General features: G+C 56.4%; 1 protein-coding gene across 2 annotated transcripts in view; it reads left to right on the forward strand.

Annotated features, from left to right (window-relative positions):
* The window catches only part of GTF3C1 (general transcription factor IIIC subunit 1), a 76,223-nt gene that overhangs the window by 24,678 nt on the left and 31,283 nt on the right, over nucleotides 1-20,262 (forward strand). For both annotated transcript variants that reach the window (XM_078440437.2, XM_078440438.2), the window contains exons 7-14: nucleotides 8,041-8,208; nucleotides 9,998-10,113; nucleotides 11,153-11,465; nucleotides 12,049-12,263; nucleotides 14,928-15,064; nucleotides 16,128-16,281; nucleotides 18,781-18,884; nucleotides 19,638-19,822. In XM_078440437.2, the coding sequence (XP_078296563.2) occupies nucleotides 8,041-8,208; nucleotides 9,998-10,113; nucleotides 11,153-11,465; nucleotides 12,049-12,263; nucleotides 14,928-15,064; nucleotides 16,128-16,281; nucleotides 18,781-18,884; nucleotides 19,638-19,822 (1,392 nt within the window). The remainder of the gene's footprint in view (nucleotides 1-8,040; nucleotides 8,209-9,997; nucleotides 10,114-11,152; nucleotides 11,466-12,048; nucleotides 12,264-14,927; nucleotides 15,065-16,127; nucleotides 16,282-18,780; nucleotides 18,885-19,637; nucleotides 19,823-20,262) is intronic.

Here is a 20,262-nt window from a genome sequence, read left to right on the forward strand (position 1 = left end):
ACCAGCAAACACTTGTAACAGGGTACAGCAAGCTTAAGATCATTCAAATGGCACAAGGCGACATTTAAAAAGTTCTAGTAGGATTCAGGTATACGAGCTAAGAAAAAAGAGAAATGAGCCATATCAAGAAGGATTAACACACAATAAAATAAAGGTTTAAAAGAGTTTTGGAACCAGGAGAGTAGAATTAAAAAGAACGAAGATCAGAAACACAGAAAGGATAAAAGGTGAGCATAAACATGAAAAGAATAGAAGAAGGTTGTCAGGGCCGAGTTTAAAGCCTAGCAAATTAGTGGTGCTGGGGGAAAACCAGTTAAATCGGTTAAAAATAGCAAGATCTCTTTAAGTTAAAAGTGACAAAGTTGATCCAAGGATGCTAGCTAAAAAATGAAGGGTAATTACTCTCAGTAATATTTCTCATAAATGAAAGAAACAGACACTTTATGGCAAAAGCGATTAAAGGCAAGAACCTCAAAGAGTAGAAGGAGTAAAACACCCTAGTGGCATAATTCCAGGCCGCGTTCCTGCTGTCCAGGAGGGAACTTGTACTGAAGCCTGCTGACTGTGAGGGAATGTTCCGTCAACCTCCCTGAGCAGGAAAACGTGCCTGTCCAGGCTGTGCTAGGGGAGGGGGAGGCTGGTGGCAAGTGGAAGGGGAGTGGGGCAGGGGGAGAATTCTGGAGAATCGGACTGGGGCAGATGGCAGTCGATGTGCCAGAGATATGGGGAGGGCCTGGCCAGGTTCTTTGGGCTTGTAAGAGCCCAGAGGCCAGTGCAAGGACTTGTGAGCTCGAGACTGGCCGCACGGGTGACCAGCTGGCCACAGGTTGGCGAGGGGCCAGTAAAGTGACTGCGATGTGTCTGCTGAGCACCTGGCTCAGAGCCCTCAAGAAAAGTGCACGGTTTACCCCAGCCCTTTCCATCTATGGGTCTCTAAGAACTTTGGGGGCCTAACCGAGTCCATCACTAACTCAGCCCAAGGGCTTGGGAGGTGGTCCCTACCCTGGGTATTTAATGGTGGCTCTGGAACTCTCTCAACCGAGGACATTTCTACAGTGTCCTGAAGTTCGTGAGCCCTCTGTATGCATGTATGTGATTGTCCGTGCCCTTGTTACCTTGTGCAGTTAGCAAGGGAAACCTTAGATCCTGTGGGCTTATCTCAGGGCGTGAAAAAGAAGGCACCAGGGGAGATTCTGCCGTTTTGTAATCCCATCCTGTTAGTCTTGGAGCCAGGAGAGAGATGGGAAAGCCATCCAGATAACATGTCAGGCTCTATGCCAAGTGTTCGTGCTGTGTTCTGATCCTTTTGGCCACCCCATCGTGCGGGTGCCCTCTTCTTTTTCTTCCCTTCACTGATCAGAAAACCAGAGCGCAGATCCCTTGCCTCAGGTCCTAGAGCTAGGTTCTGTGGGGGGGTTGAGCACAGAAGGTGCGAGTCTGTCACCAGGGCCCTCTGCTGCCTCCCTGACAGATGACAGGGGTGACCGGATGGGCAGTAGAAACTGGCAGGCAGGGGCGGGGCTGAAGGTGGGGCCAGCCGAGGACAGCTGTCCCAAGGGCAGGAGAGTCGGGAGATGTGGACTACCCCTGCGGACCATCTTCTCTCCAGTCTGTCTTCCACATCCACCGTGGAAATAACTTCGAGTCACGCCTACGGAATAAAAGCAAATATGCATAGAAAGTGAAAACTACAATATCCATCGCTTGGCCTGGAAACCTTTTGCAGTCGGTCTTCCCCTTCAGTCCCGCCCTCCCACCACCCCTGCCCGCCTCGGTGCCTCTGCCCGTGCCTTCCTCCCGCCTCGACAACTGCGTATCCTCTAGCGTCCCGCTTTGGGGCCACCCTCGGTACCTCCTCCCCCCACGCCGCCTGGCCCCACATGCCTCCCCGCTCACCAGCATCGTGCATGCGGGCGGTAAAGCCCTGCCTCATAGCTTCTTTCTCTGTAGTCACTGAGCACTTAGCGTGTTTAGGAGTGAAGCTGAACACCTTACCTGCATTTACTCCTGTAGTCCTCAGCAGGTTAGTCTAGACATGCCATTAGAAGTGTGCCCATTTTATAGATGAGGAGCCGGAGGCTCAGAGAGGTTAGCAGATTGCCCAGGGAGAATCAGTCAGAACTGAAATCCGGGCTCGTGTTGAAACCTCAGCAGACGGCCCACCTGCGCTCTCCAGCCTCTGTCTCAGACGCCACCCTCTGCGGGCAGGAACCCTGCAGTCTTCGTCCTCATGTGTTCTGGGCCCAACGCACAGCAGATGCCTGAAATTGAATTCGAGCCCCCAGGCGATCTCCTGGTATTTTCGGCCCGGGTGACGGGCTATGACCCTTGGTCCTCAGAAGCTGTGTTTTTCTAAGGTTGCTGTAGTGGTAACAGTAAGAAAAGCGGGAGCAAGTGCCGCCTACGTGTGTGCCCGGCGCGGTCCTGGGGAGGAAGATCCTGTTCCTGTCCCCATTTACTAGGGAACGGCCCGAGGCACAGACTGGTCTTCTCCCTTCACCATGGTTATCCAGCTGGTGAGTGGCAGAGGCAGGTTCTCACCAGAGGGAGACTCCAGAGCCCGTGTTTCTAACCCATCCCATCACCCTGGCGTGTGGGCAGCAGCACCCCCCTCCGCCACTGAGTGCAGTCCCGGACTCTTTGTGTCCCCTGGGCATGCTTCTCATTTCAGTGTCTGGACTACCTGAATGACTCCCGAGCACTGACCAGCCTAGGCCCGTCCAGGGGTGGGTGCGTGCGTGTGCGTGCGTGGGTGGTGAGACAGGAGCAAAGCACTGAATTTGCATAACCTCCCCCTGGCTTACCAGTAGGACTGTCCCTTCACTGGTGACTCTTCCAGTGCACGTCTGTCCTGGTGCTCGTTCGTTCCCATCTTGCTCTTGCTTTCTCCCGGGTTAACCACTTGGGGAGCAGCACTCTGCCCCGTGGCGAGATCTTCCCCGGGGGTGTGAGAAACACAGGCTGTTGGTTCCACTTCGTAGCAGCTTGGGGCTTTCCTTTACAGTGAGCGGTGTTTTCTGATAGAAGTTGGAAGTTCTAGCCCAGCCGGGTTGCCTAGTGTGGAAAAAAGGCCACTTTCTAGGTCCAAGACGTCCAGTTGGGTCCCTTGACCCCTCTGAGCCTCAGTTTCCTTTTTCATGGGATGGTAGTGGTTACTTGCAGAATCCACACGACGATTCAGATAGCATCTGAAACCACCTCCTGCAGTGCCTGATGCATCCCGGATGCTCAGTAAGGATTCCTCCCTCCCGCCTTCTTTTCTGGGTCTTCAGAATGTCTAGTAAGTGAAGCCATTCTTTCTTCATGCCAAGGCAAGCCCATCTGGGTCTTCGACACAAAAGAACGGTGTGATTGGTTTGTGTTGAACTGCTGACATTGGTGCACGCTGTGTCTTTAAGATGCCTGAAACTCCTCATGCTTGACTGCGTGTGCAGTGATCTGGCTGGCTCTCTCTCTCTCCTGCCTTCCGTTCCCGGGAAGTAAGCCCCGCACCCAGGGATCGGCGGTTGCCATTAACAGACCCGTGACTTCTCCGCTAGAGTGTCTAGTCACTGAGGCGGCCGCTCAGATGGCGTGACGGGCGCTACTCACGCTGTGTGCGTGTGCTGACCGGGGTCTCACTCTGGCCCCTTCTGTGGCTTCTGCTGGCTTACAGTCTGGAACAGACTCCTGAGAATTTGCCTTAAAAATAGGCAAATAAGAGCTGAAGGGACTTCAATACTAAAAATTGACATTTTGAGGCTGTTTAAACTCCAGAGCTATTGGAAAGGTGTATGAGGCTGCTGCAGTCACGAGCCACAGAGCCACAGACCACACCGTGTGGCATCCTTCACCTGCCTTATCTCTTGCAATTCTCCCCACCACCCCCTGAGGCTAGACGTTCTCCTTAGCCTTAGTTTCCAGGCAAGTCCGTTGAAGCTGAGGGAAGTCAACCGGTTTGCTCAGGTTTGCACACCGGCTCTGGAAGAAGAGTCCAGATTCTTTTCTTTTTTTTCCTTTTTAATGTTTATTGATTTTTGAGAGAGAGACAGAGTGCAAGTGGGGAAGGGGCAGGGAGAGAGGGAGACACGGAATCGGAAGCAGGCTCCAGGCCCTGAGCTGTCGGCACAGAGCCCGACACGGGGCTTGAACTCGTGAACTGCCAAGATCGTGACCTGAGCCAAAGTTGGACGCTCAAACAACTGAGCCACCCAGGCGCGCCACCTGTCTAACACGAAATTTTCCAAAGTAAGGGTACATTTGACACAGCATGGGGAAATGGACGTGTTTCTGCGATCAGTGTTTTGAGAAAGACCAGAGACAGACAGCTTGGGGTTTGCTTGTCTGATGGCTCCAGAAGAAAGTCCATGCAGTTGGGCTTCATGGCAGAGAAATGAGCTGTGCTTTGTGGGTTAGGTAGAGCTGCAGACCCCGTGGCCCGAAACCTCACCGGCAGCCATGTGCACGTGTCACGCCTGGCCTTCCAGAAGCACGCTGGGCCCCGTCTGAGATGCTCGAGCCGCCCCACCACTCAGGGTGTGCCGGAGACCCTCCCTGTATCATGGGGCTCACGGGGACCGGCAGCCTCGGCTTGTCGTGAATTCGTAACAGCCGTGACACAGGACTGGCCCTCAGCACGGGCTGGCTGGCCGTAGGATGACTGCTGTGTTCCGGCCTCTGCACAGACGTCCTCCCCAGTCATCCTTACACCAACACGTGATGTACAGAACGCCAGCCTCTCATTTTGCTGAGCTTCACACGAAGAGCTACACTAAGTCCTTCCTCCCAAGTCCCGGACACGGGAGGTTGTAGGGCTGAGACGGGCCCACGGCTGCCCGACCCGGGAGCCCAGGTTCGCCCCGATGCTCCTCTGAAGGTCCGGCCGCCCTGGCTGGCAGCGGAGACGTCAGCGGGGCCGTTTGGACCAGGCCATGACGGGACGGACATCAAGTGGCGTAGAAGCAGAGGTGAGCACGGGTGGCGACTTGATGCCGTGAGGAGCGGAGGCTGGGAAGGCTGAGCGGGGTTTTCCCTCTTCCCCCTTCACCCTTGGAGAGCTGTCCTTCGTGGTGTTGTTTTAAAAAGAAAAAAAAAAAAACAAAACAAACCTTAAAAATGTTGAGCGTGGAGCCCAACGCAGGGCTTGAACTCGCCACCCCGAGATCAAGACCGGGGCTGAGATCAAGGAGTCGGGTGCTTCAGCGACCGAGCCACCCGGCCACCCTCCTCCTTCACCCTTTGGGTTCCCCGAGTGCGTAGTAGTGTTTCTCCTCCTCCACTTGCGCCGATGTCCAGCGCTGCTCTGTGCGTCTTTTCTTGGCCGATTAACCTCGTGAGGAAGTTAGAACCAGATGGAAGGAATAACGCCAGGCTGTTGCTGAGACGTGCTGGCCTGCCCGAGTGCCGCATTGGACCGTCGCTCCCGCAGAGGCCAGCGTCCCTGGCCCCGGGTCACCCGCCGTTCTTGGTCACGTGGGTGTCTTTGAATTAGGGGCCGTATGTTGCCCAAGGTTTGGGCCCCGGGCTCGGAAGGCAGACTGTCTGATAAATCCCGGTTCCTCCCTTGCTAAGGGGTGGGAGTTTGGGCGAATGCCTTAGCTCCAGCTGTTCTCAAGTGTGAAACAGAATGGTAGCAGCCACCTCCCACGGCCGTGATGAGGGCCAGCTCGTGTGACACGTGGAGAGCTTGTGTTGGCGTCTGAGGAACGGGAGCAGCTTTATCGGGAGCAGCAGGTCACTCTTTGGGCACCGTCTGAGGGGCGAGGTGGGGGTTGAGGGGGCTGGGAGGGGGCTTGGGGAGAGGTCGGGGGGAGGACCCAGTGGGGAGTGACTCCGTGGTTGGTGGGCTGGCCACAGGTGCCTCCATCTGCGGCCGCGAGAAGGAAACCCGCACGGAGCACCCAGTTCTGGTCACCTGAGCCTTGAAATAATTTTCAGCCATGCACATGGGCGCAAGGGTCCCCCTCGTCGCCGTGGCTCCCCTCCTGGTTGTTTTAGGCTCCTGGGAGGGAGAAGTGGAGGGGGAGGGCAGGGCAGGCACCCCGAGCCATGGGCAAAGCTGTGGGCAACAGGAGAACCTCGGAGGGCCTGGCAGGTGCGGAGGAAGCCGAGGTTTAAGGAAGCCAGTGCTGTGATGTCATGTTTCTTCTGTTGAAAAGTCATGAACGGGGGATTTTCTGTCACTGTGAGGAGTGCAGGCCAATTAGCACGAGGCTAATGCCTGAGGACTTACCAGGCTGCCCTCACTTCTGTGTCCATTTGCCCCAGGCCTGCCCACCCCCCCATGAGGTTCTGGTGGGTCCGCCATGGCAGACCCTCCTCTGAGGGTAAATCTGATGAGTTCAGGGCCCTGAGATGCACTACTGTTTGTGAAGGACACCTGTGGGCCACGTGCTGTGTCCCCCCATGATAATCCCCTGCCCCAGCTGGGGTGGTCGTACCTGACCTTGCTCCGAGGTCAGTCTGCAGTGCTCGGTGTGGGCATGCCACACCCCGCAGGAAGGCCCTCAGGGCCCGCAGCTCCCGCACAAGAGGCGCTGGGTGGCAGAGGCCAGCTTTATTGTCGCCCCTCCTTGCCCCGGTACCCAGGATTGTGCTCCTCGGTGGCCCAGTGGAGAGACCATCTGTATCCCTCATGTGATAACTACTGCAGATTTGGTGACTGAAGACAGCATTTTATTAGTTTAGTTTTTACTTCTATTTATTGTTATTTTATAATTCTGGAGGTCTGAAATGGGTGTCCTTGGGCCACAGTTGTGATGTTGGCAGGGCTTTGTTCCTTCCAGAGGCGCTAGGCGAGAATCCATTTCCCGTGGCCATTTCCAGTTTCTGGAGGCCCCGTGCATTCCTTGGCCTTGCGCTCCCTTCCTCCGTCTTCAAAGCCAGCAGCCTAGCATCCCCCAGTCTCTCACTCTGATCCTTCTGCCTGTCTCTTTAAGGACTCTGTGACAGGGGACCCGCCCAGATTCTCCAGTATAAGCAGCTAACTGCGACCCCTGCAGCAAAAAGCCTTAATTCAGTCACACCTGCAAGTCCCTTTTGCCACAGAAGGGAACATATTCACAGGTTCCGGGTGTCAGGGCGTGGACATCCTCAAGGGGCCCTTATTCTGCCTCCACACTCCTGTGTCACAGGACGTCTTAGTGCTGGATCGTTTCTTCTGCTTTGGAGGCCTGTGACCCCTGAGTAACCTTGCACCTGTCGTTTACAAGCTCTGGGGAGCTTGGGCAAGTCGTGTAATCCTCTGAACCTCGGTTTCTCCATCTGTAAAATGCCTCCCAGGATTGTCAGGATCGAATGAGTGAGTTTGCACTAGCAAAGTGTTAAGATGTTGTTGCTTCTCCCTGTACCTGTGTCTCGGTCCAGCCGTAGGCAACACTTGTTACGTCGTGCTTCTGGGGTGGCATCCAGGCACACTGTGGTTGCGTGAGGGCAGGCGCTAGTGCACAGAGTGGTGGCTTGTCCGTGTGCTGCCACTTAGCCCCTCATCACTGTTTCTGTCACTCAGAAAAGCTAGCTCTAACGAGTGCTGTGTGGACCTCTTCGTCCCGGCAGCTCTCACCTCTTTCTATTTTCTTGGAATAAATTCCCACTCTTGGAGCAGTGTTCTCAGAGGCTGCTAGGACCCGTTTACGTGGCTGCCACACCTTACTGGCTGTGGGTGTCCGCTTTAAAAGGGAAAAAAAAACAGCTTTCATTCTTGAAGCAATACGGCTTGTGTGCCAGGCACCGTGCTGGACAGGCAGGCCAGCTTCCTCTTGTCACAGAGCAAACGCGACCAGGAGAGGGCTGCTACTGTTTCTTTAACAGCCTGACACAGGGCCTCATTATCCCCCTCATTTGCATGTCTTTGTTTCCTAATTATATTGAAAACAGAAAGCGGTTTTATGGAGGAAACTTTCAGGTCTCGTGCCCCAGGATGTGCGGTTTCAAATGTTCCCAACTCGATGCTGCATACAGGCTTTCTTGGGTCTCTGTCCCAGCGGGGCCCCCCCACCCCCACCCCCGTCCCCAGCAGTGTTGTGCTCACTGCTGGAAAACTATGCCACGTTGTGTTCCTAGGGACGGACGTCATGGTGCGCTGCCTCAGGCTGCTGAAGGAATTTAAACGGAAGGTCGAGGATGACCACGACCAGGACGACGATGAGGACGAGGAGGTCATCTCCAAGGGAGTACCCCCGGTGGACATCGTGTACGAGCGGGACATGCTCACGCAGACCTACGAGCTCAGTAAGTCCCGTTCCCATGCCTACTTGCATGCGGCTCGAACCCCAGGAGTCGAGGGGTGTGTTGCCCACGTGTTGAGAGAGGGCTGTGCTGTGGAGCGTGTGAAGCGGCAGGGAGTCCTGGGGCTCCCGTGAAGGGTTAGGCTTTGGGTCCGATTAGAGCGTGAATCGTTGCTGTGTAGAGCATCAGCAAGGTCTCTGAGCCTCAGTTCCCACATCTGTAAAATGGGGATGGCGGTCACCCTAGCACGTGAATGAGGAGCAGAATTAGAACGCTGGCGTCGGGCCTGGTATGTGGGAAGCGCTCAGGAAATGAGCAAAGATTTGAGGGCTACCTGCCATGTTCTCAAATTGGTCTGAGTTGCTGCAGCCTGGTGGCACCTCCCCCCCACTCCTCACCCTTTCCCTGGACCCCCTAGAATCCACGGAAGACAGTGGTCACCCAGAGCCGTAGACGGTGTGGCCGCACGTCCCGTGGGGAGGACAGAGGAGAAGGTGCGGTGGCCACGGGACCAGCAGCTCATACGAAGCCACGTTGGCGAATCGGCACGGCCTTTTCGAGGGGCCTTTTGGTCGTTTTTATCAACTCTTAATATCACTCTGAATGGGTTCCTCTGAACACGGTTTGGGAAAAGCTGCCCTTAACCCTTCTGTGGCTTCTTTGAGCATGTTAGTAGCTCAACATGGGAATGCATCTTAGCCCCCTCTTTCCTGATGTTTATTTTCATGCACACACAACACAGCAAGAGCACCGTTATCCAGATGGCTTGTACCTGGCAGCGTGAGCTATGCGATGCAGCAGGAAATAGAGGGGCGCTGTTTCTGAACAGAGTTTTCCCACAAAGCCTGCCCTGTGGTTTGTGCACTTCGCTGGGGGAGGGGGGTTCCCTGCCGCCACCCACCCCCCCCCCCCCCACCTCCCAGGCTCCATCCTGGGATTTCCAGTCCAGAGCCGTTGGGTAGATTTATTTTTTATTTTTGTATTTCCTATGTATGTATGTATGTATGTATGAGAGCATGAGCAAGGGAGAGGGGCAGAGGGAGGGGAGAGAGAGAGAGAAAGAGAGAGAGGGACCCAAGCAGGCTCCACACTCAGCCCAGAGCCCGATGCAGGGCTCAATCCCACGACCAGAGCCAAAAGCAAGAGTGAGACTCTCAACCGCCTGAGCCACACAGGCGCCCCCATTGAGTACACTTAAAAGGGCTTCTTAGAGGCAGCGACGGTCACAGCACCGAGCGGTGACAGCATGTAGCAGGGCAGGAGCTGACCAACTAGAGGGGGCAGATAGTGCAGCCCGGTTGTCTGCTGTCGCGTGCTGCAGGGCCCAACAGCGTCACCCCCTCCCTGGCCTGCTGGCGGGCGGCTGTCACGGACGGCACAGTGATCGGTATTCCTCGTGCCTCTGAGTCGCAGTCTGCGTCTGCCGAGAAAGCCAGGGAGATGAAACAAGTTCTTAATTAAAAACCATTTTTTGAAAAAGGATCTTTTTCATTTGTCTGGAGAAGCTCCCCGCTGCCGGGCACAAGCGGGAACTGCCGGGGCTGAGGACGTCAGCGGCGGGCCACTGGCCGCGTGCTGTCCTAACGCAGGGGAGCCCGGTGGCGATGAAAAGTTAGCTGCTGGAAGTGGCTGGCGCTCAGAGGTGCCGGGGAGGCGAGGTCGAGAGGAGACCCGGGGTCTATTCTGCCCGTGGGCTCTGCCGCGCCAACCGCTCTGTGCTGAACTGGGGCGGTGGGAGCGGACTGGCCTCGGGCGCGAGGCTGCGCTTCACACGTCCTGTCCTTCCCTGCAGTTGAGCGCAGAGGCACGAAAGGAATTTCCCAAGCTGAAATCCGAGCGGCTATGAACGTGGGAAAGCTGGAGGCGAGAATGCTGTGTCGTCTTCTTCAGAGATTTAAGGTTGTCAAGGTAACATCGTGAGCCCTCCGCACACTTCATTGTCTTCGGGCGTGCGCACGGTGTGACAGTGAGGGGCCGACTCAGCCGGGCCGAGGACGCGTCGCCTGCATCTCTGCCACCAGGGGCCGCCCGGGGGCGTGGCGTGTCTCCCAACCCCCTGACTTGGTTTCTGTTGGCTTTCACTTGTTAAAAACCGGGTGAACCTTCAGCACTGATAAGTCGGTAGATGATGTGACCGCGGGGGGAGCACAGCCGCGCAGGGACTCTCAGGAAGCCGGCTAGCCCCCCACTGCCCTTTCAGACAGGGCGGGTGCTGTCCAGGGACCCCAGCCCCCACTCAGGCCTCCCTCTCTCTTGTCACTCTCCTGGCTCCTGGGGACATACGTGTCTGCTGGCCCCCTTTTGGAATTCACACCTGCCCTCCAGGCCTTATCCTTCACTCTCTTCTTGCCAACAATGTGACCATTTTGTTGGAAGGCAGTCGAGCTCATGATCGCAGAGCATTTAGTATGGCCCTTGGCATGTGGTTGGCATGTAGAAGGTGTTGCTTTTCTGGCCATTAAGGGCCCAGGAGAGCCCCTTTCCCCCCGTCCTGAAGATACGGGTGAGTGTGGGTTGGTGATGACCTCATCCTCCGTCCCAGAGGCAGGGACTGCATGGGGCTGGCGACCTCCAGTCTGTGACAGCGGTTCTGAGCCCTCAAATTCTGCGTAGCCAACACTCACCGCTCGCTAACCATTTCCTGTGGGCCTAGTCTGGTGCCAGGCACCGGGGAGATGGGGAGGGCCAAGGTAGGGCCCCGCCCTCAAGGAGTTCACGGTCCCGTAGAGCAGACACACATTCAGGGCTGCGGTTTGAAAACCCACCTGAGGGACGGCCAGACAGGCGGACGGCGACGGAGCGTCAGCTGGGCGGATGTGGGGCCTGGGTGGTGACAGGGGAGGTGCGGGAAGGATCAGGAGATAGATATCGCAGCCCCCCGCTCTCCCGTGTGCCCGAGTATGGCAGCGCCCCCCAGATGCGATTCAACCCGTCTCCTCCCCACCAGGGTTTCATGGAGGACGAGGGCCGGCAGCGGACCACCAAGTACATCTCGTGCGTATTTGCAGAAGAGAGCGATCTCAGCCGGCAGTACAAGAGAGAGAAGGCCCGGAGCAAGCTGCTGACCACAGTGAGCTTGGCCTCGGTGCAGGAGGAGTCCCTCCTGCCCGAGGTGGAGGACAGCTTCCTCTCCGACTCAGACAGCGAAGAGGAGCGCGGCAGCAGCAGCAAGAGGAAAGGCAGAGTGTCCCAGGGCGACGGGAGAGGCTGCTTCGGCGCCGGTCTCGGGACCCAGCCTCATCACTCCACCCCAGCGAAGGGTACGGGGTGCTCTCGGGCTGCGGGGAGGGGCCTCGGTCTGAGCTGCTGCAATCCTCCCTTGCTCCGGGGGTCTTCAGAGAACAGCCCGTTCACTTAGCACCCGAGGGCGCCGTTGGTGGTGCCCTGACTGGGGACACGGTCACATGACCCTGTGTCTAGAGGAGATGGTCACGTGGTCTGTCCCCTGGCTGCTGGCAAGGCCGTTCCCCTTGGCAGATAGTCGGTTTGTCTTGCGGTGTCTTTACCATTCAAGGGATGGAATCCAGTAAACTTCCTCTCTCCCCTTCTCTCCAGCAATCTGAGGGCCCTCAAGTTTTTAGTTTAGTTACAGACTTTTTTAAACATGCGGAGGGTAGAGACGAAGACAGGCTTTCGAGTCTGGTATTCAGCTAAGCACGGGGTGGTGGCGGGGGGTGGGGAGGGGCGTCGCCGCTGCTCGCTGCGTCCTCCCCCCATCCTCAAACCAACCAGAAGGAATCGTTGGCCTGCGTGGGCCTTGTCTGGGCGAGTGTAAGTGCCCCTTTCTCCGTCCCTCCGTATGGCCACCGTTCATTCATGCCTCTCCCGCCCCCTCCACTGCAGGTGGCTGGAAAGTAAACCTCCACCCACTGAAGAAGCAGCTGCCCTCCTCCCTAGCGGTGGCCGAGGAGAAGGCCTGCCAGAGCTCTGCGGGCGGGGACAGCCTCCTGGACACCAGCGCCTCCGCGTACCCCGGCGCGCCCTTTGGCTCCCACTGCATGGAGAGTAGCAGTGGCGACATGACCGTGATCGAAGAGGTCAGGCTTGAAAACCCGAAGGTGAGGGCTCACGGTGGGGACGCCTTTTGTCCAGCAGGGGCCCGTGGCGGGTGGACCTTGGCCTTCTCGGTCCCATGTTTGAGAATCACAGCAGGGACACCTGCGTGACTCAGTCCATTAAGCATCCAGCTCTTGGTTTCAGCTCAGGTCATGATGTCATGGTTCATGGGATCAAGCCCCACATCAGCCTCTGTGCCGGCAGTACAGAGCCTGCTTGGGATTCTCCATCTCTCTCTCTCTCTCTGCCCCTTCCTCACGCTCTCTCTCTCTCTCGCGCTCTCTCTCTCTCTCTCTCTCTCTCTCTCTCTGTCTCTGTCTCTCTCTGCCCCTTCCTCACGCTCTCTGTCTCTCGCGCTCTCTCTCTCTCTGTCTCTCTCTGCCCCTTCCTCACGCTCTCTCGCTCTCTCTCTCTCTGTCTCTCTCTCTCTGTCTCTCTGCCCCTTCCTCACGCTCTCTCTCTCTCTCTCTCTCTCTGTCTCTCTCTGTCTCTGTCTCTCTCTGCCCCTTCCTCACGCTCTCTCTCTCGCTCTCTCTCTCTCTCTCAAAAACAAATAAATAGACATGAAAACAAAGAGCCACAGCAACAACAAAATCAGTAACAGGAAAAGCGCTGTGCGCTGAGTGCTCGCTTTGTGCCAGGCGGTGGGCTAGTCCTGCCCAGGAAGTAACACGGTGCTCGTTTATACACCGCCTTTTTGCCCAACCAGAAAGCACCCGCACCGCTGTTGACACGGTGTTTTAATCTCCAACGACTTGCTTTCTTCACATAAAACTTATTTTGGAGGGAACGTTCGTTTAGATTAGTGGTTCCCACTCTCAGTGATTTGGGCCCCCGGGGGACGTCTGGCCGTGGCTGGCGGAGACGTATCCTAGAACCTGCAGGAGAGCCCACGAGAGAGAATTGTCCAGCCCCAAATGTCAGCAGTGCCAGTGTTGAGAAGCCCTGCCTTCCGTGAAAGGCCAACGTCCTTTGCCATAAAAGGAAGCTAATTCTAAAATAGATAAAAAGAAAGCCAAAACTGCTTAGCGCGTGCTGGTCAAACACTGTTGTGTGCCAGCGTCGGAGATGCGATAGAATCCATTGCTTTTCATTCACGTAATTAGAGGGTTTAGAAAGGCAGCTGACACGGGCCCGCCGTTCTCATGATGCGATTCGGGGCATCTTGTGCCGTCCTTTGTCACTCGAACGTGCCTCATGCTGCCAGTGGCACCGCCTGGGCTCTGGGCTTCAGAAGCACCCCGGCAGAGGACAGGGCCCCCAGCGTGGCGCACAGCTGTGACCAGGCAGCCGTAGGGGCTGTTGCTGCTCTCTGAGGCCTCCGGACACCCCTGAGAGAGAAGCGTTGTCTCTGGGCTGGGACGAGACAGTGCAGGCCCCCCGGGATCAAGTGACTTGCACCTGCTCAGCGAATGACACAGTGAGGACTGGAAATCATGTGTGCGGGGCTCCCCCCGTGCTGCTCCCTTCCTGGTGTGGACACCTGTGCTTTAGTACCACCCCCGCGGCAGAAGCGATGGGGCACAGGGTGCGAACGTTTTCCGTGGGTTGTTCTAGAACCTTTCCGTGGGTTGTTCAGCCTTTCCGAGGCTCTGGGCGCCATAACTTCTCAAGTCCTGGTTGGGTCTGTGTCGAACTGAAGAAGCTGGGCCTGCCAGCAGGTGGATCCCAGAAGGTTCTGGAGGGTCTGTCTGCGTTGCTCACACCCTCGCCCCTGCTGCGCCTTCTGATCCGGCTCACGTCTCCGGTAGCGTGCTCCTGCCGGGTCCCAGAATTGCTTCGCTTGCTGCCCAGCTCAGCTCTTTCTCTTCCTCCCAGAAATCTGTTCCCAGAGTAACGGCAGAATGCTGTCCATTCTACATCCGTGCTGAGAAGAGGGCACGAGCAACGTATCTGGAGGGCCATTGGCAAAGCATGTTCTTCACCATGCTCTCCAGCAGCCCCACAGCACGTGGCCAGTTTACTCATGGGTCCCCTCCCCCCTCCCCCAAAATGTTTGCTCTGCAGTGCAGTGCAGGGGAGCACAAAGGTCTTTCTCACGGGCCCCTTCTTGAATCTTGAGCCCTTTTGAGCCGGTCCCCCTTCAGGAAAGAACCGTTCCTCTCCCGAAGCCCCGGCACTCAGCCGGGAAGTGATCTGGAGCCGGCGGTCCTGACAGCGGGACATTCTCGTTCTCCTGAAGCGTCTCTGCAAGTGAGGAGCACATCCGGCAAAACAGGCCCCGGGCCGCCACGGGGGTTCGTTTGCGCTGAGTGATCCGCAAGGAGTATGTTAGAGTCAGGATTTCCTTTCCCTTCAGGGGCACTGGGGCTTCACAGATTTGATCCTAGGGCAGATGGCACAAGTTCATGGAAGCTCCTGGAAGACAGTAGCCATGAAGAGAGCTGTGGGCATTTTGGCAGGAATGGGAGACAGAACACGGATCTGTCTTCTCCCTTCGTCTGTCGTTGGGCACACATCCTGACTTACCTAGGGACAGCCTGAGTCCGGAAGCCTGCCTCTGCTTCCGTCCCATATTCCCAGAGAAACAAGCCCTCTTGACTTTCCTTCTTGAAACGTGGGCATAGAAATTCCCTCGTGAGGCAAAGCACACCCACAGGAATGGCGTCTGGCCCCCTAACCTTGCCAAACTTGTTGTATGCTTGTCCTCTCGGTCCTCGCTCTAGGAGAGTGGCAGTTCCCAAAAGACGGGGAAGCACGGCCCAGGCCAAGACAAACCGCACGAAACCTACCGGCTGCTCAAACGCAGGAACCTGATCATAGAAGCCGTCACCAACCTACGCTTAATCGAGAGCTTGTTCACGTAAGGAGCTATCTTTCTGTCTGTCTGTCTGTCTTGCACTGACAGTAAATCTCAGGCCAGCTCGTTGTCACAAGCCACAGAAATGACCGAGAGGCATTGGCGTCTTCTGCTCTATAGACTCTCGTGGCATCCCTGTCTGGTAGAAAGGATTCAGCATTTGTTCTAGTGGTTAAGAAAGTGTAGGCATTGCAGAACATTGAGACGCTAGATGGGGAGAGAGTGACTGAGTTATAAGTGGAAGTTGGGGAGAGTTCCTCTCTTTCCTTGGAGGAGGGACTGAGATAACAGCATCAGCTTACGAACTTTTCTTAGGTCAGCATGGGGCCTTTTGTTCAAATGCAATCTTACATGGAAACAAAAACAAAGAGACGCGGGTGGAACCTGTGTGTTTGCGGTGGCTCTGTTCGCGGAGAGGCTCTGCACTCTGGTGGGGTCCTTTAACCCACCATCACCGCTGCCTCCTGGGCGGCATCTTCAGGCTTCTGAGGCACCCGGCGTCAAAGCCACTCGTTCTCTAGGGAATGGGGAGACCGTGTGCAGACACTGTGGCCTCGTCTGTGCAGTGAGGGGTTTGGCTGGGCGTCCGAATGTCCTTCCGGCCCTGCCATTCGATGATCGGTGGGTGAGCTAGAAACATCCCTGTAGTGACTCAGTAAGATGTCTGAGGAGAGGAATCAGAAAGAGCTGCGGACCTGAGAGTGTCGGCGACAGTACATTAGACAATCCTTCGGGCCTTAAATTAACCCAAAGACGGATGAAGACATCTCCGTCGTGGCGCTTAGTGTCCCTGCCGTCATCGTCAGGTTCTGGTGAAAGGCTCAGAATGTGACGCTGCTGTGCTTGGCGGCTCGTCTTTAGCTAACTCATTCATCGCTAAAAGAGTTGACTGTAACGTGTCCAGAAGTCAGCCCTTCAATGGCGAAACCCCCCTCTGACTCTCCCCGAGTTTCTGCTGGTTACCACTAGGCAGGCTCTCAGCTGCCTGGGTTGAAAGGGGGTTGAAACAGATCTTCCTTGCTGATATTGGGAATATTAACTTCTTACTTTGTTTGTGACACCCCAGGATTCAGAAAATGATCATGGATCAGGAGAAGCAAGAAGGCGTGTCTACCAAGTGCTGTAAGAAGTCCATTGTCCGCTTGGTGCGGAACCTGTCCGAGGAAGGTCTCTTGAGACTGTACCGGACTACGGTTATTCAGGATGGAATCAAGAAGAAGGTACGCGTGGTTCTCCCGATGCCCACCGCGCCAGCCCCGTGCCGTTGGAAGTTTCCTTGACCGGCTTCTCTTGTGCCCGTCAGATTTCACTTGTTCCTTTGCTGCCAGTAACTCAGAATTTCCCCCTGTGCCTCCCCATCTGGGTCACAGGGGCCGTGCCAATTTTCTGTGGAGGTTGGCCACTGAAAAGGGGAATAACTTGCTTGGATCTCAGAGCAGCACACTCAGGCCTTAGAGCAGGTGTCCGGCCCGCAGCCCAGCCTTGAACGACAGGAAGGCAAGTAGGACTCCCTGGAGCTCGGCAGGGCAGTGCTGGCCGACATCGAGCCACATTTAGCAGGTGGACATTTAGTAGGTGGAAGGTTTAGACGAGGCAGCAAGAACAGTTTCCACCGAGATCCAAGGAGACGTCCCCGAGGAAGCGAGTGCCGGGGCGGTTTGGCAGGGGAGCCATAGATCTTCTGTCTCAGTTTATCTGTTTCTGTAAGATTTAAAGTTTGGGGCCATTCCCATAGCAACCGTAGCTCAGCAGCCCTGCTCATACTCCAAGGCCTCCGTTTTTCAGGGGCAGAGTAATTTGAGATCGCCCTGCTGGGCACGGGACCATAGAGAAGCTGCTGCGGGGACAGTCACTGGCACTTGCCTGACCTTGTGTTCTGGCTACGTTTTAAACCTCTGCCTTAAGAAAGCTGTGCCTTAATGTTTTGTTTCCTTAATAAGCTGGCAAGGTCATTTCTGGCTTTTTTTACTTTATCTTATTTTTTTGAGACGTTCGAGGTTTGAAAAACACAGAGCGATATACAAAGTGACATAAAGCGTTTCTGCCATTCCAGGGTGGCAGCTTTCATCAGTTTTTATAACTACCATCGGGGCCCCTTGGCCTTACCTCCTCCTGCCCCCCGCCGGCCTGCCACTCCTTTCCTTGAGTGGGCAGGAGGTCCGTGTGCTGATCTCTGCCATCGGAGCACAAAGGCCCCCACCCCTCAGCAGCAGCACCTGCGATTTCTGTGCGTCGTCACAGAGCAGTTGCTTCAGATGCGGGCATCCTGCTTGGGACAGTGATCGAGGACAAGAACACCCCCCACCCACCCCCACCCCCAGTCTGAGAGTGGAGAGGGGCGGCTCCCACAGGTGCCCACTGTGTCTCCGGCTCCCGTTCGGCCTAGTGTGGCATCCACCAGGCGGTGTGGAGGCAGGGGTGAGGGGTGAGGGCGGGGAAGCACCACCTGGAAAGCGAAGGCGCCGGCACGGGGGCCTCTGCCGCGGGGCACTGCCGGTGCTACCGTGCTGGCGGCCGTTTCCCGCTGGGACGAGCTGCCTCCAGAATAAGCTTAAGTAGCTCAGCAGCTCCTTCTCTGGTTCACCGAGCGCACGCCAGCGGCAGGCTGCCCTCCGAGCCCCCGAAGGCACGTTGATCCCCCCGCGCACTCACACCCCTCTGCCCCGTGTGGCAGCGTCCGCTTCGGCCTTTGCTCCTGCGTCCTGTGCTGCCCGCTGGGCCTTCGGGGAGGTGGCTGGGCCATCCGGCTGTGGACAGTGGGGAAATAGGGATGCTTTGTATTTGCACCAGGCTTTTAAGTACACCGAGGTGTTACCTAACCGCCTCTTTTGCGCCCCACAAAATCCCAGAAAAGTTGGCAGGGCATGGGGGAGGGGCCCCCATTTCACAAACGAGCCGCCCAGTCCCTGTGATCAGCCTCTCTCGGGGCATTCTTGGCCTTCTCGGCGTGAAGCCTGATGGCCAGAGTCCCACGTTTTGAAGACCTTACCTTGCTCTCTCCTGCCAGTGTCAGACACGGAAGAGAAGCCTGGCTCTCCGGGGCCCCTGGCCCCAGGGCCTGCCATCCTGCCCGGCCAACGCACTCACACCCCTCTGCTCCCCCAGGCCGTTCCCATTTGCCCTCCTAGACAGCACTCACGAACTGGTAACCGCCCTAGCCGTTCAGCTCCAGTACCTTGGCAGAGGTAAAATAGCAAAAGCAGCTCTAAACCCTCTGCCAGTCGGTTTCCAAGTGCGCCTGGCAGGAGTCCCACAGTGGCACTCTCGGCGAGGGGAGATTAATGAAAGCTGCTTACCTTTTCCAGATGGGAGGCCTCAGGATTCACGAGCAACTGTGGGAAATTCTCAGATAGCTGGAGGGGGGGGCGTCAGGAGCGGGCCACCAGGTAGCTGCGAGGCCCCTGGGCCGGGACAGCCCCGCCAGGGGACTGCAGGGCGGGTCGCTCCGGCTCCAGGCCAGAAAGTCCTCACCTGAGCAGAGCGGCACGTCACCGATGACAGAGCTTTCTCGCTCGGTCGCCGGAGGAGGGATTTTGATGCCAGAAATTGTCATGGCAGACCGTTCAGCAACACCTTTTGCTCCGGGCTTACACGTGTCTCTTGGAAGTGTTAGTGAAAGCAGGCACAGCCAGTGTTCGGCAAAAGGAACCGAGCCGTAGAGCTCCGTGTCCCCCGGCTCCCCCCCTGCCCTGTGGGACGCTGCTCCGCCCTCTCTGCAGGTGGACCTGGTCGTGCACCCGTCCATGGACCAGAATGACCCGCTGGTGAGGAGTGCCATCGAGCAGGTGCGCTTCCGGATCTCCAACTCCAGCATGGCAAACAGGCAAGTCGCAGCGCCCCGCGGGAATTCACAGGGAAGCCGCCTGGGTCTCTGTGGCCTTCCTGGAGCAGCTTTCACGAGCACCCTTTATTCGCACCCGTGTGAGATCAACACACTCACGGGCTTAGGAGCAATTTCTAGAGTTTTCAGAAAAAACAAAGTCCTCATTTCGTTCATTCAGCTCTGCCTCGCGGCATCGACAGAGCACTCCGAACCACAGGCCCTGTGTGTGCGAGGCTCGCTCAGTCCCCTAACGGCTCCAAATGAGTCCAGTTGCCTTTCTGAGGCCTTCTCTAATCTTGTGAAGTGTCTCGTGCACTGAGAAAACTCGGGGACGGGAGAAAATTCTTAGCCGGGTTTAACCTGGAGATGGCCGATGGGCAGGCAAAGGGCTCCGCGTGGATTGCGGGCCTTGGCTCACGTACTTTGAACCGGCTGCTGATTGATTTCCCATCACGTCCCTTACCTCTGGCATTTCTGAAAGCGTCAGAGGACCCGGCACGTTGGGCCGCCTTTCTCAGAAGGCTGTCCTGGAGGTGGGGGCACACTCTGCAGGTCTCCACAGCCCTGTCGTCCCCAAACATCTCGTGACCTGACACATTTTATTCATGCACAGCACCTGCTTGGCTCCTGCGGGCAGCCAAGGTTGAAACTCCAGGGCCAAGTGGCTTCATCTGATCTGCCAGGACAGACCCTGTCCTTTCTCCCAGCTCTTGGTCCTCGCAGCAGAGTGTTGATCTTCTATTTGAACTGCAGGGTTAAAGTGGTCCAGCCTCCAGCGCCTCAAGCAGAAGCTGAAGAAGAAAGTCCAGAAAAAGAGGGTCCGAGTGGATCAGGAGACTCTCAGCTGAATACTTCCTCCAAATCAGAAACTGGACGGGTGAAAAAAACAGATGAGAAAATGGGCATCACCCAGCTGAAAAATTATCACCCTGTTGTAGGTAAAAAGCAGCTTCTCGTCGACGTCTGATGGTGTGTCGGTGGTTGGTGGTTGGCTGCATGATGGCGTTTGAGTCCCTTGGTGTTCTGCAGTCTAGCACTCGGCTAGAGTCCGAGGAATCGGGTTTGCGTGGCTAGCTGGGTCATGGGGGCTGGCCACGTGACTTCTGCTGCCGTCAATACCCCCATCTGCCAAATGGGCAAGGTCTCAGCCCCGTGGGCCTCACATCTGAGTATGAGACTCAGATGAAACTGTGCTAGATCCTAGCGAGAGGGGTTAGGCACAAAGATTCATTCTGCTCCGCATCCTTGGGCTGGAATATGAACCACATAAACCACAGAAAACCTCCGTCCCTCCCGACCCCATAAACCTTCTGGTAGATCTAGTCATTGATGAGTTTGAACACCGTGTCATTTTCCCAGAGTCTGTTCTCCGACAGGG

The sequence above is a fragment of the Panthera onca genome, chromosome E3 (assembly GCF_046562875.1).
Source record: "Panthera onca isolate mPanOnc1 chromosome E3, mPanOnc1 haplotype 2, whole genome shotgun sequence".
Taxonomy (NCBI): Eukaryota; Metazoa; Chordata; class Mammalia; order Carnivora; family Felidae; genus Panthera; species Panthera onca.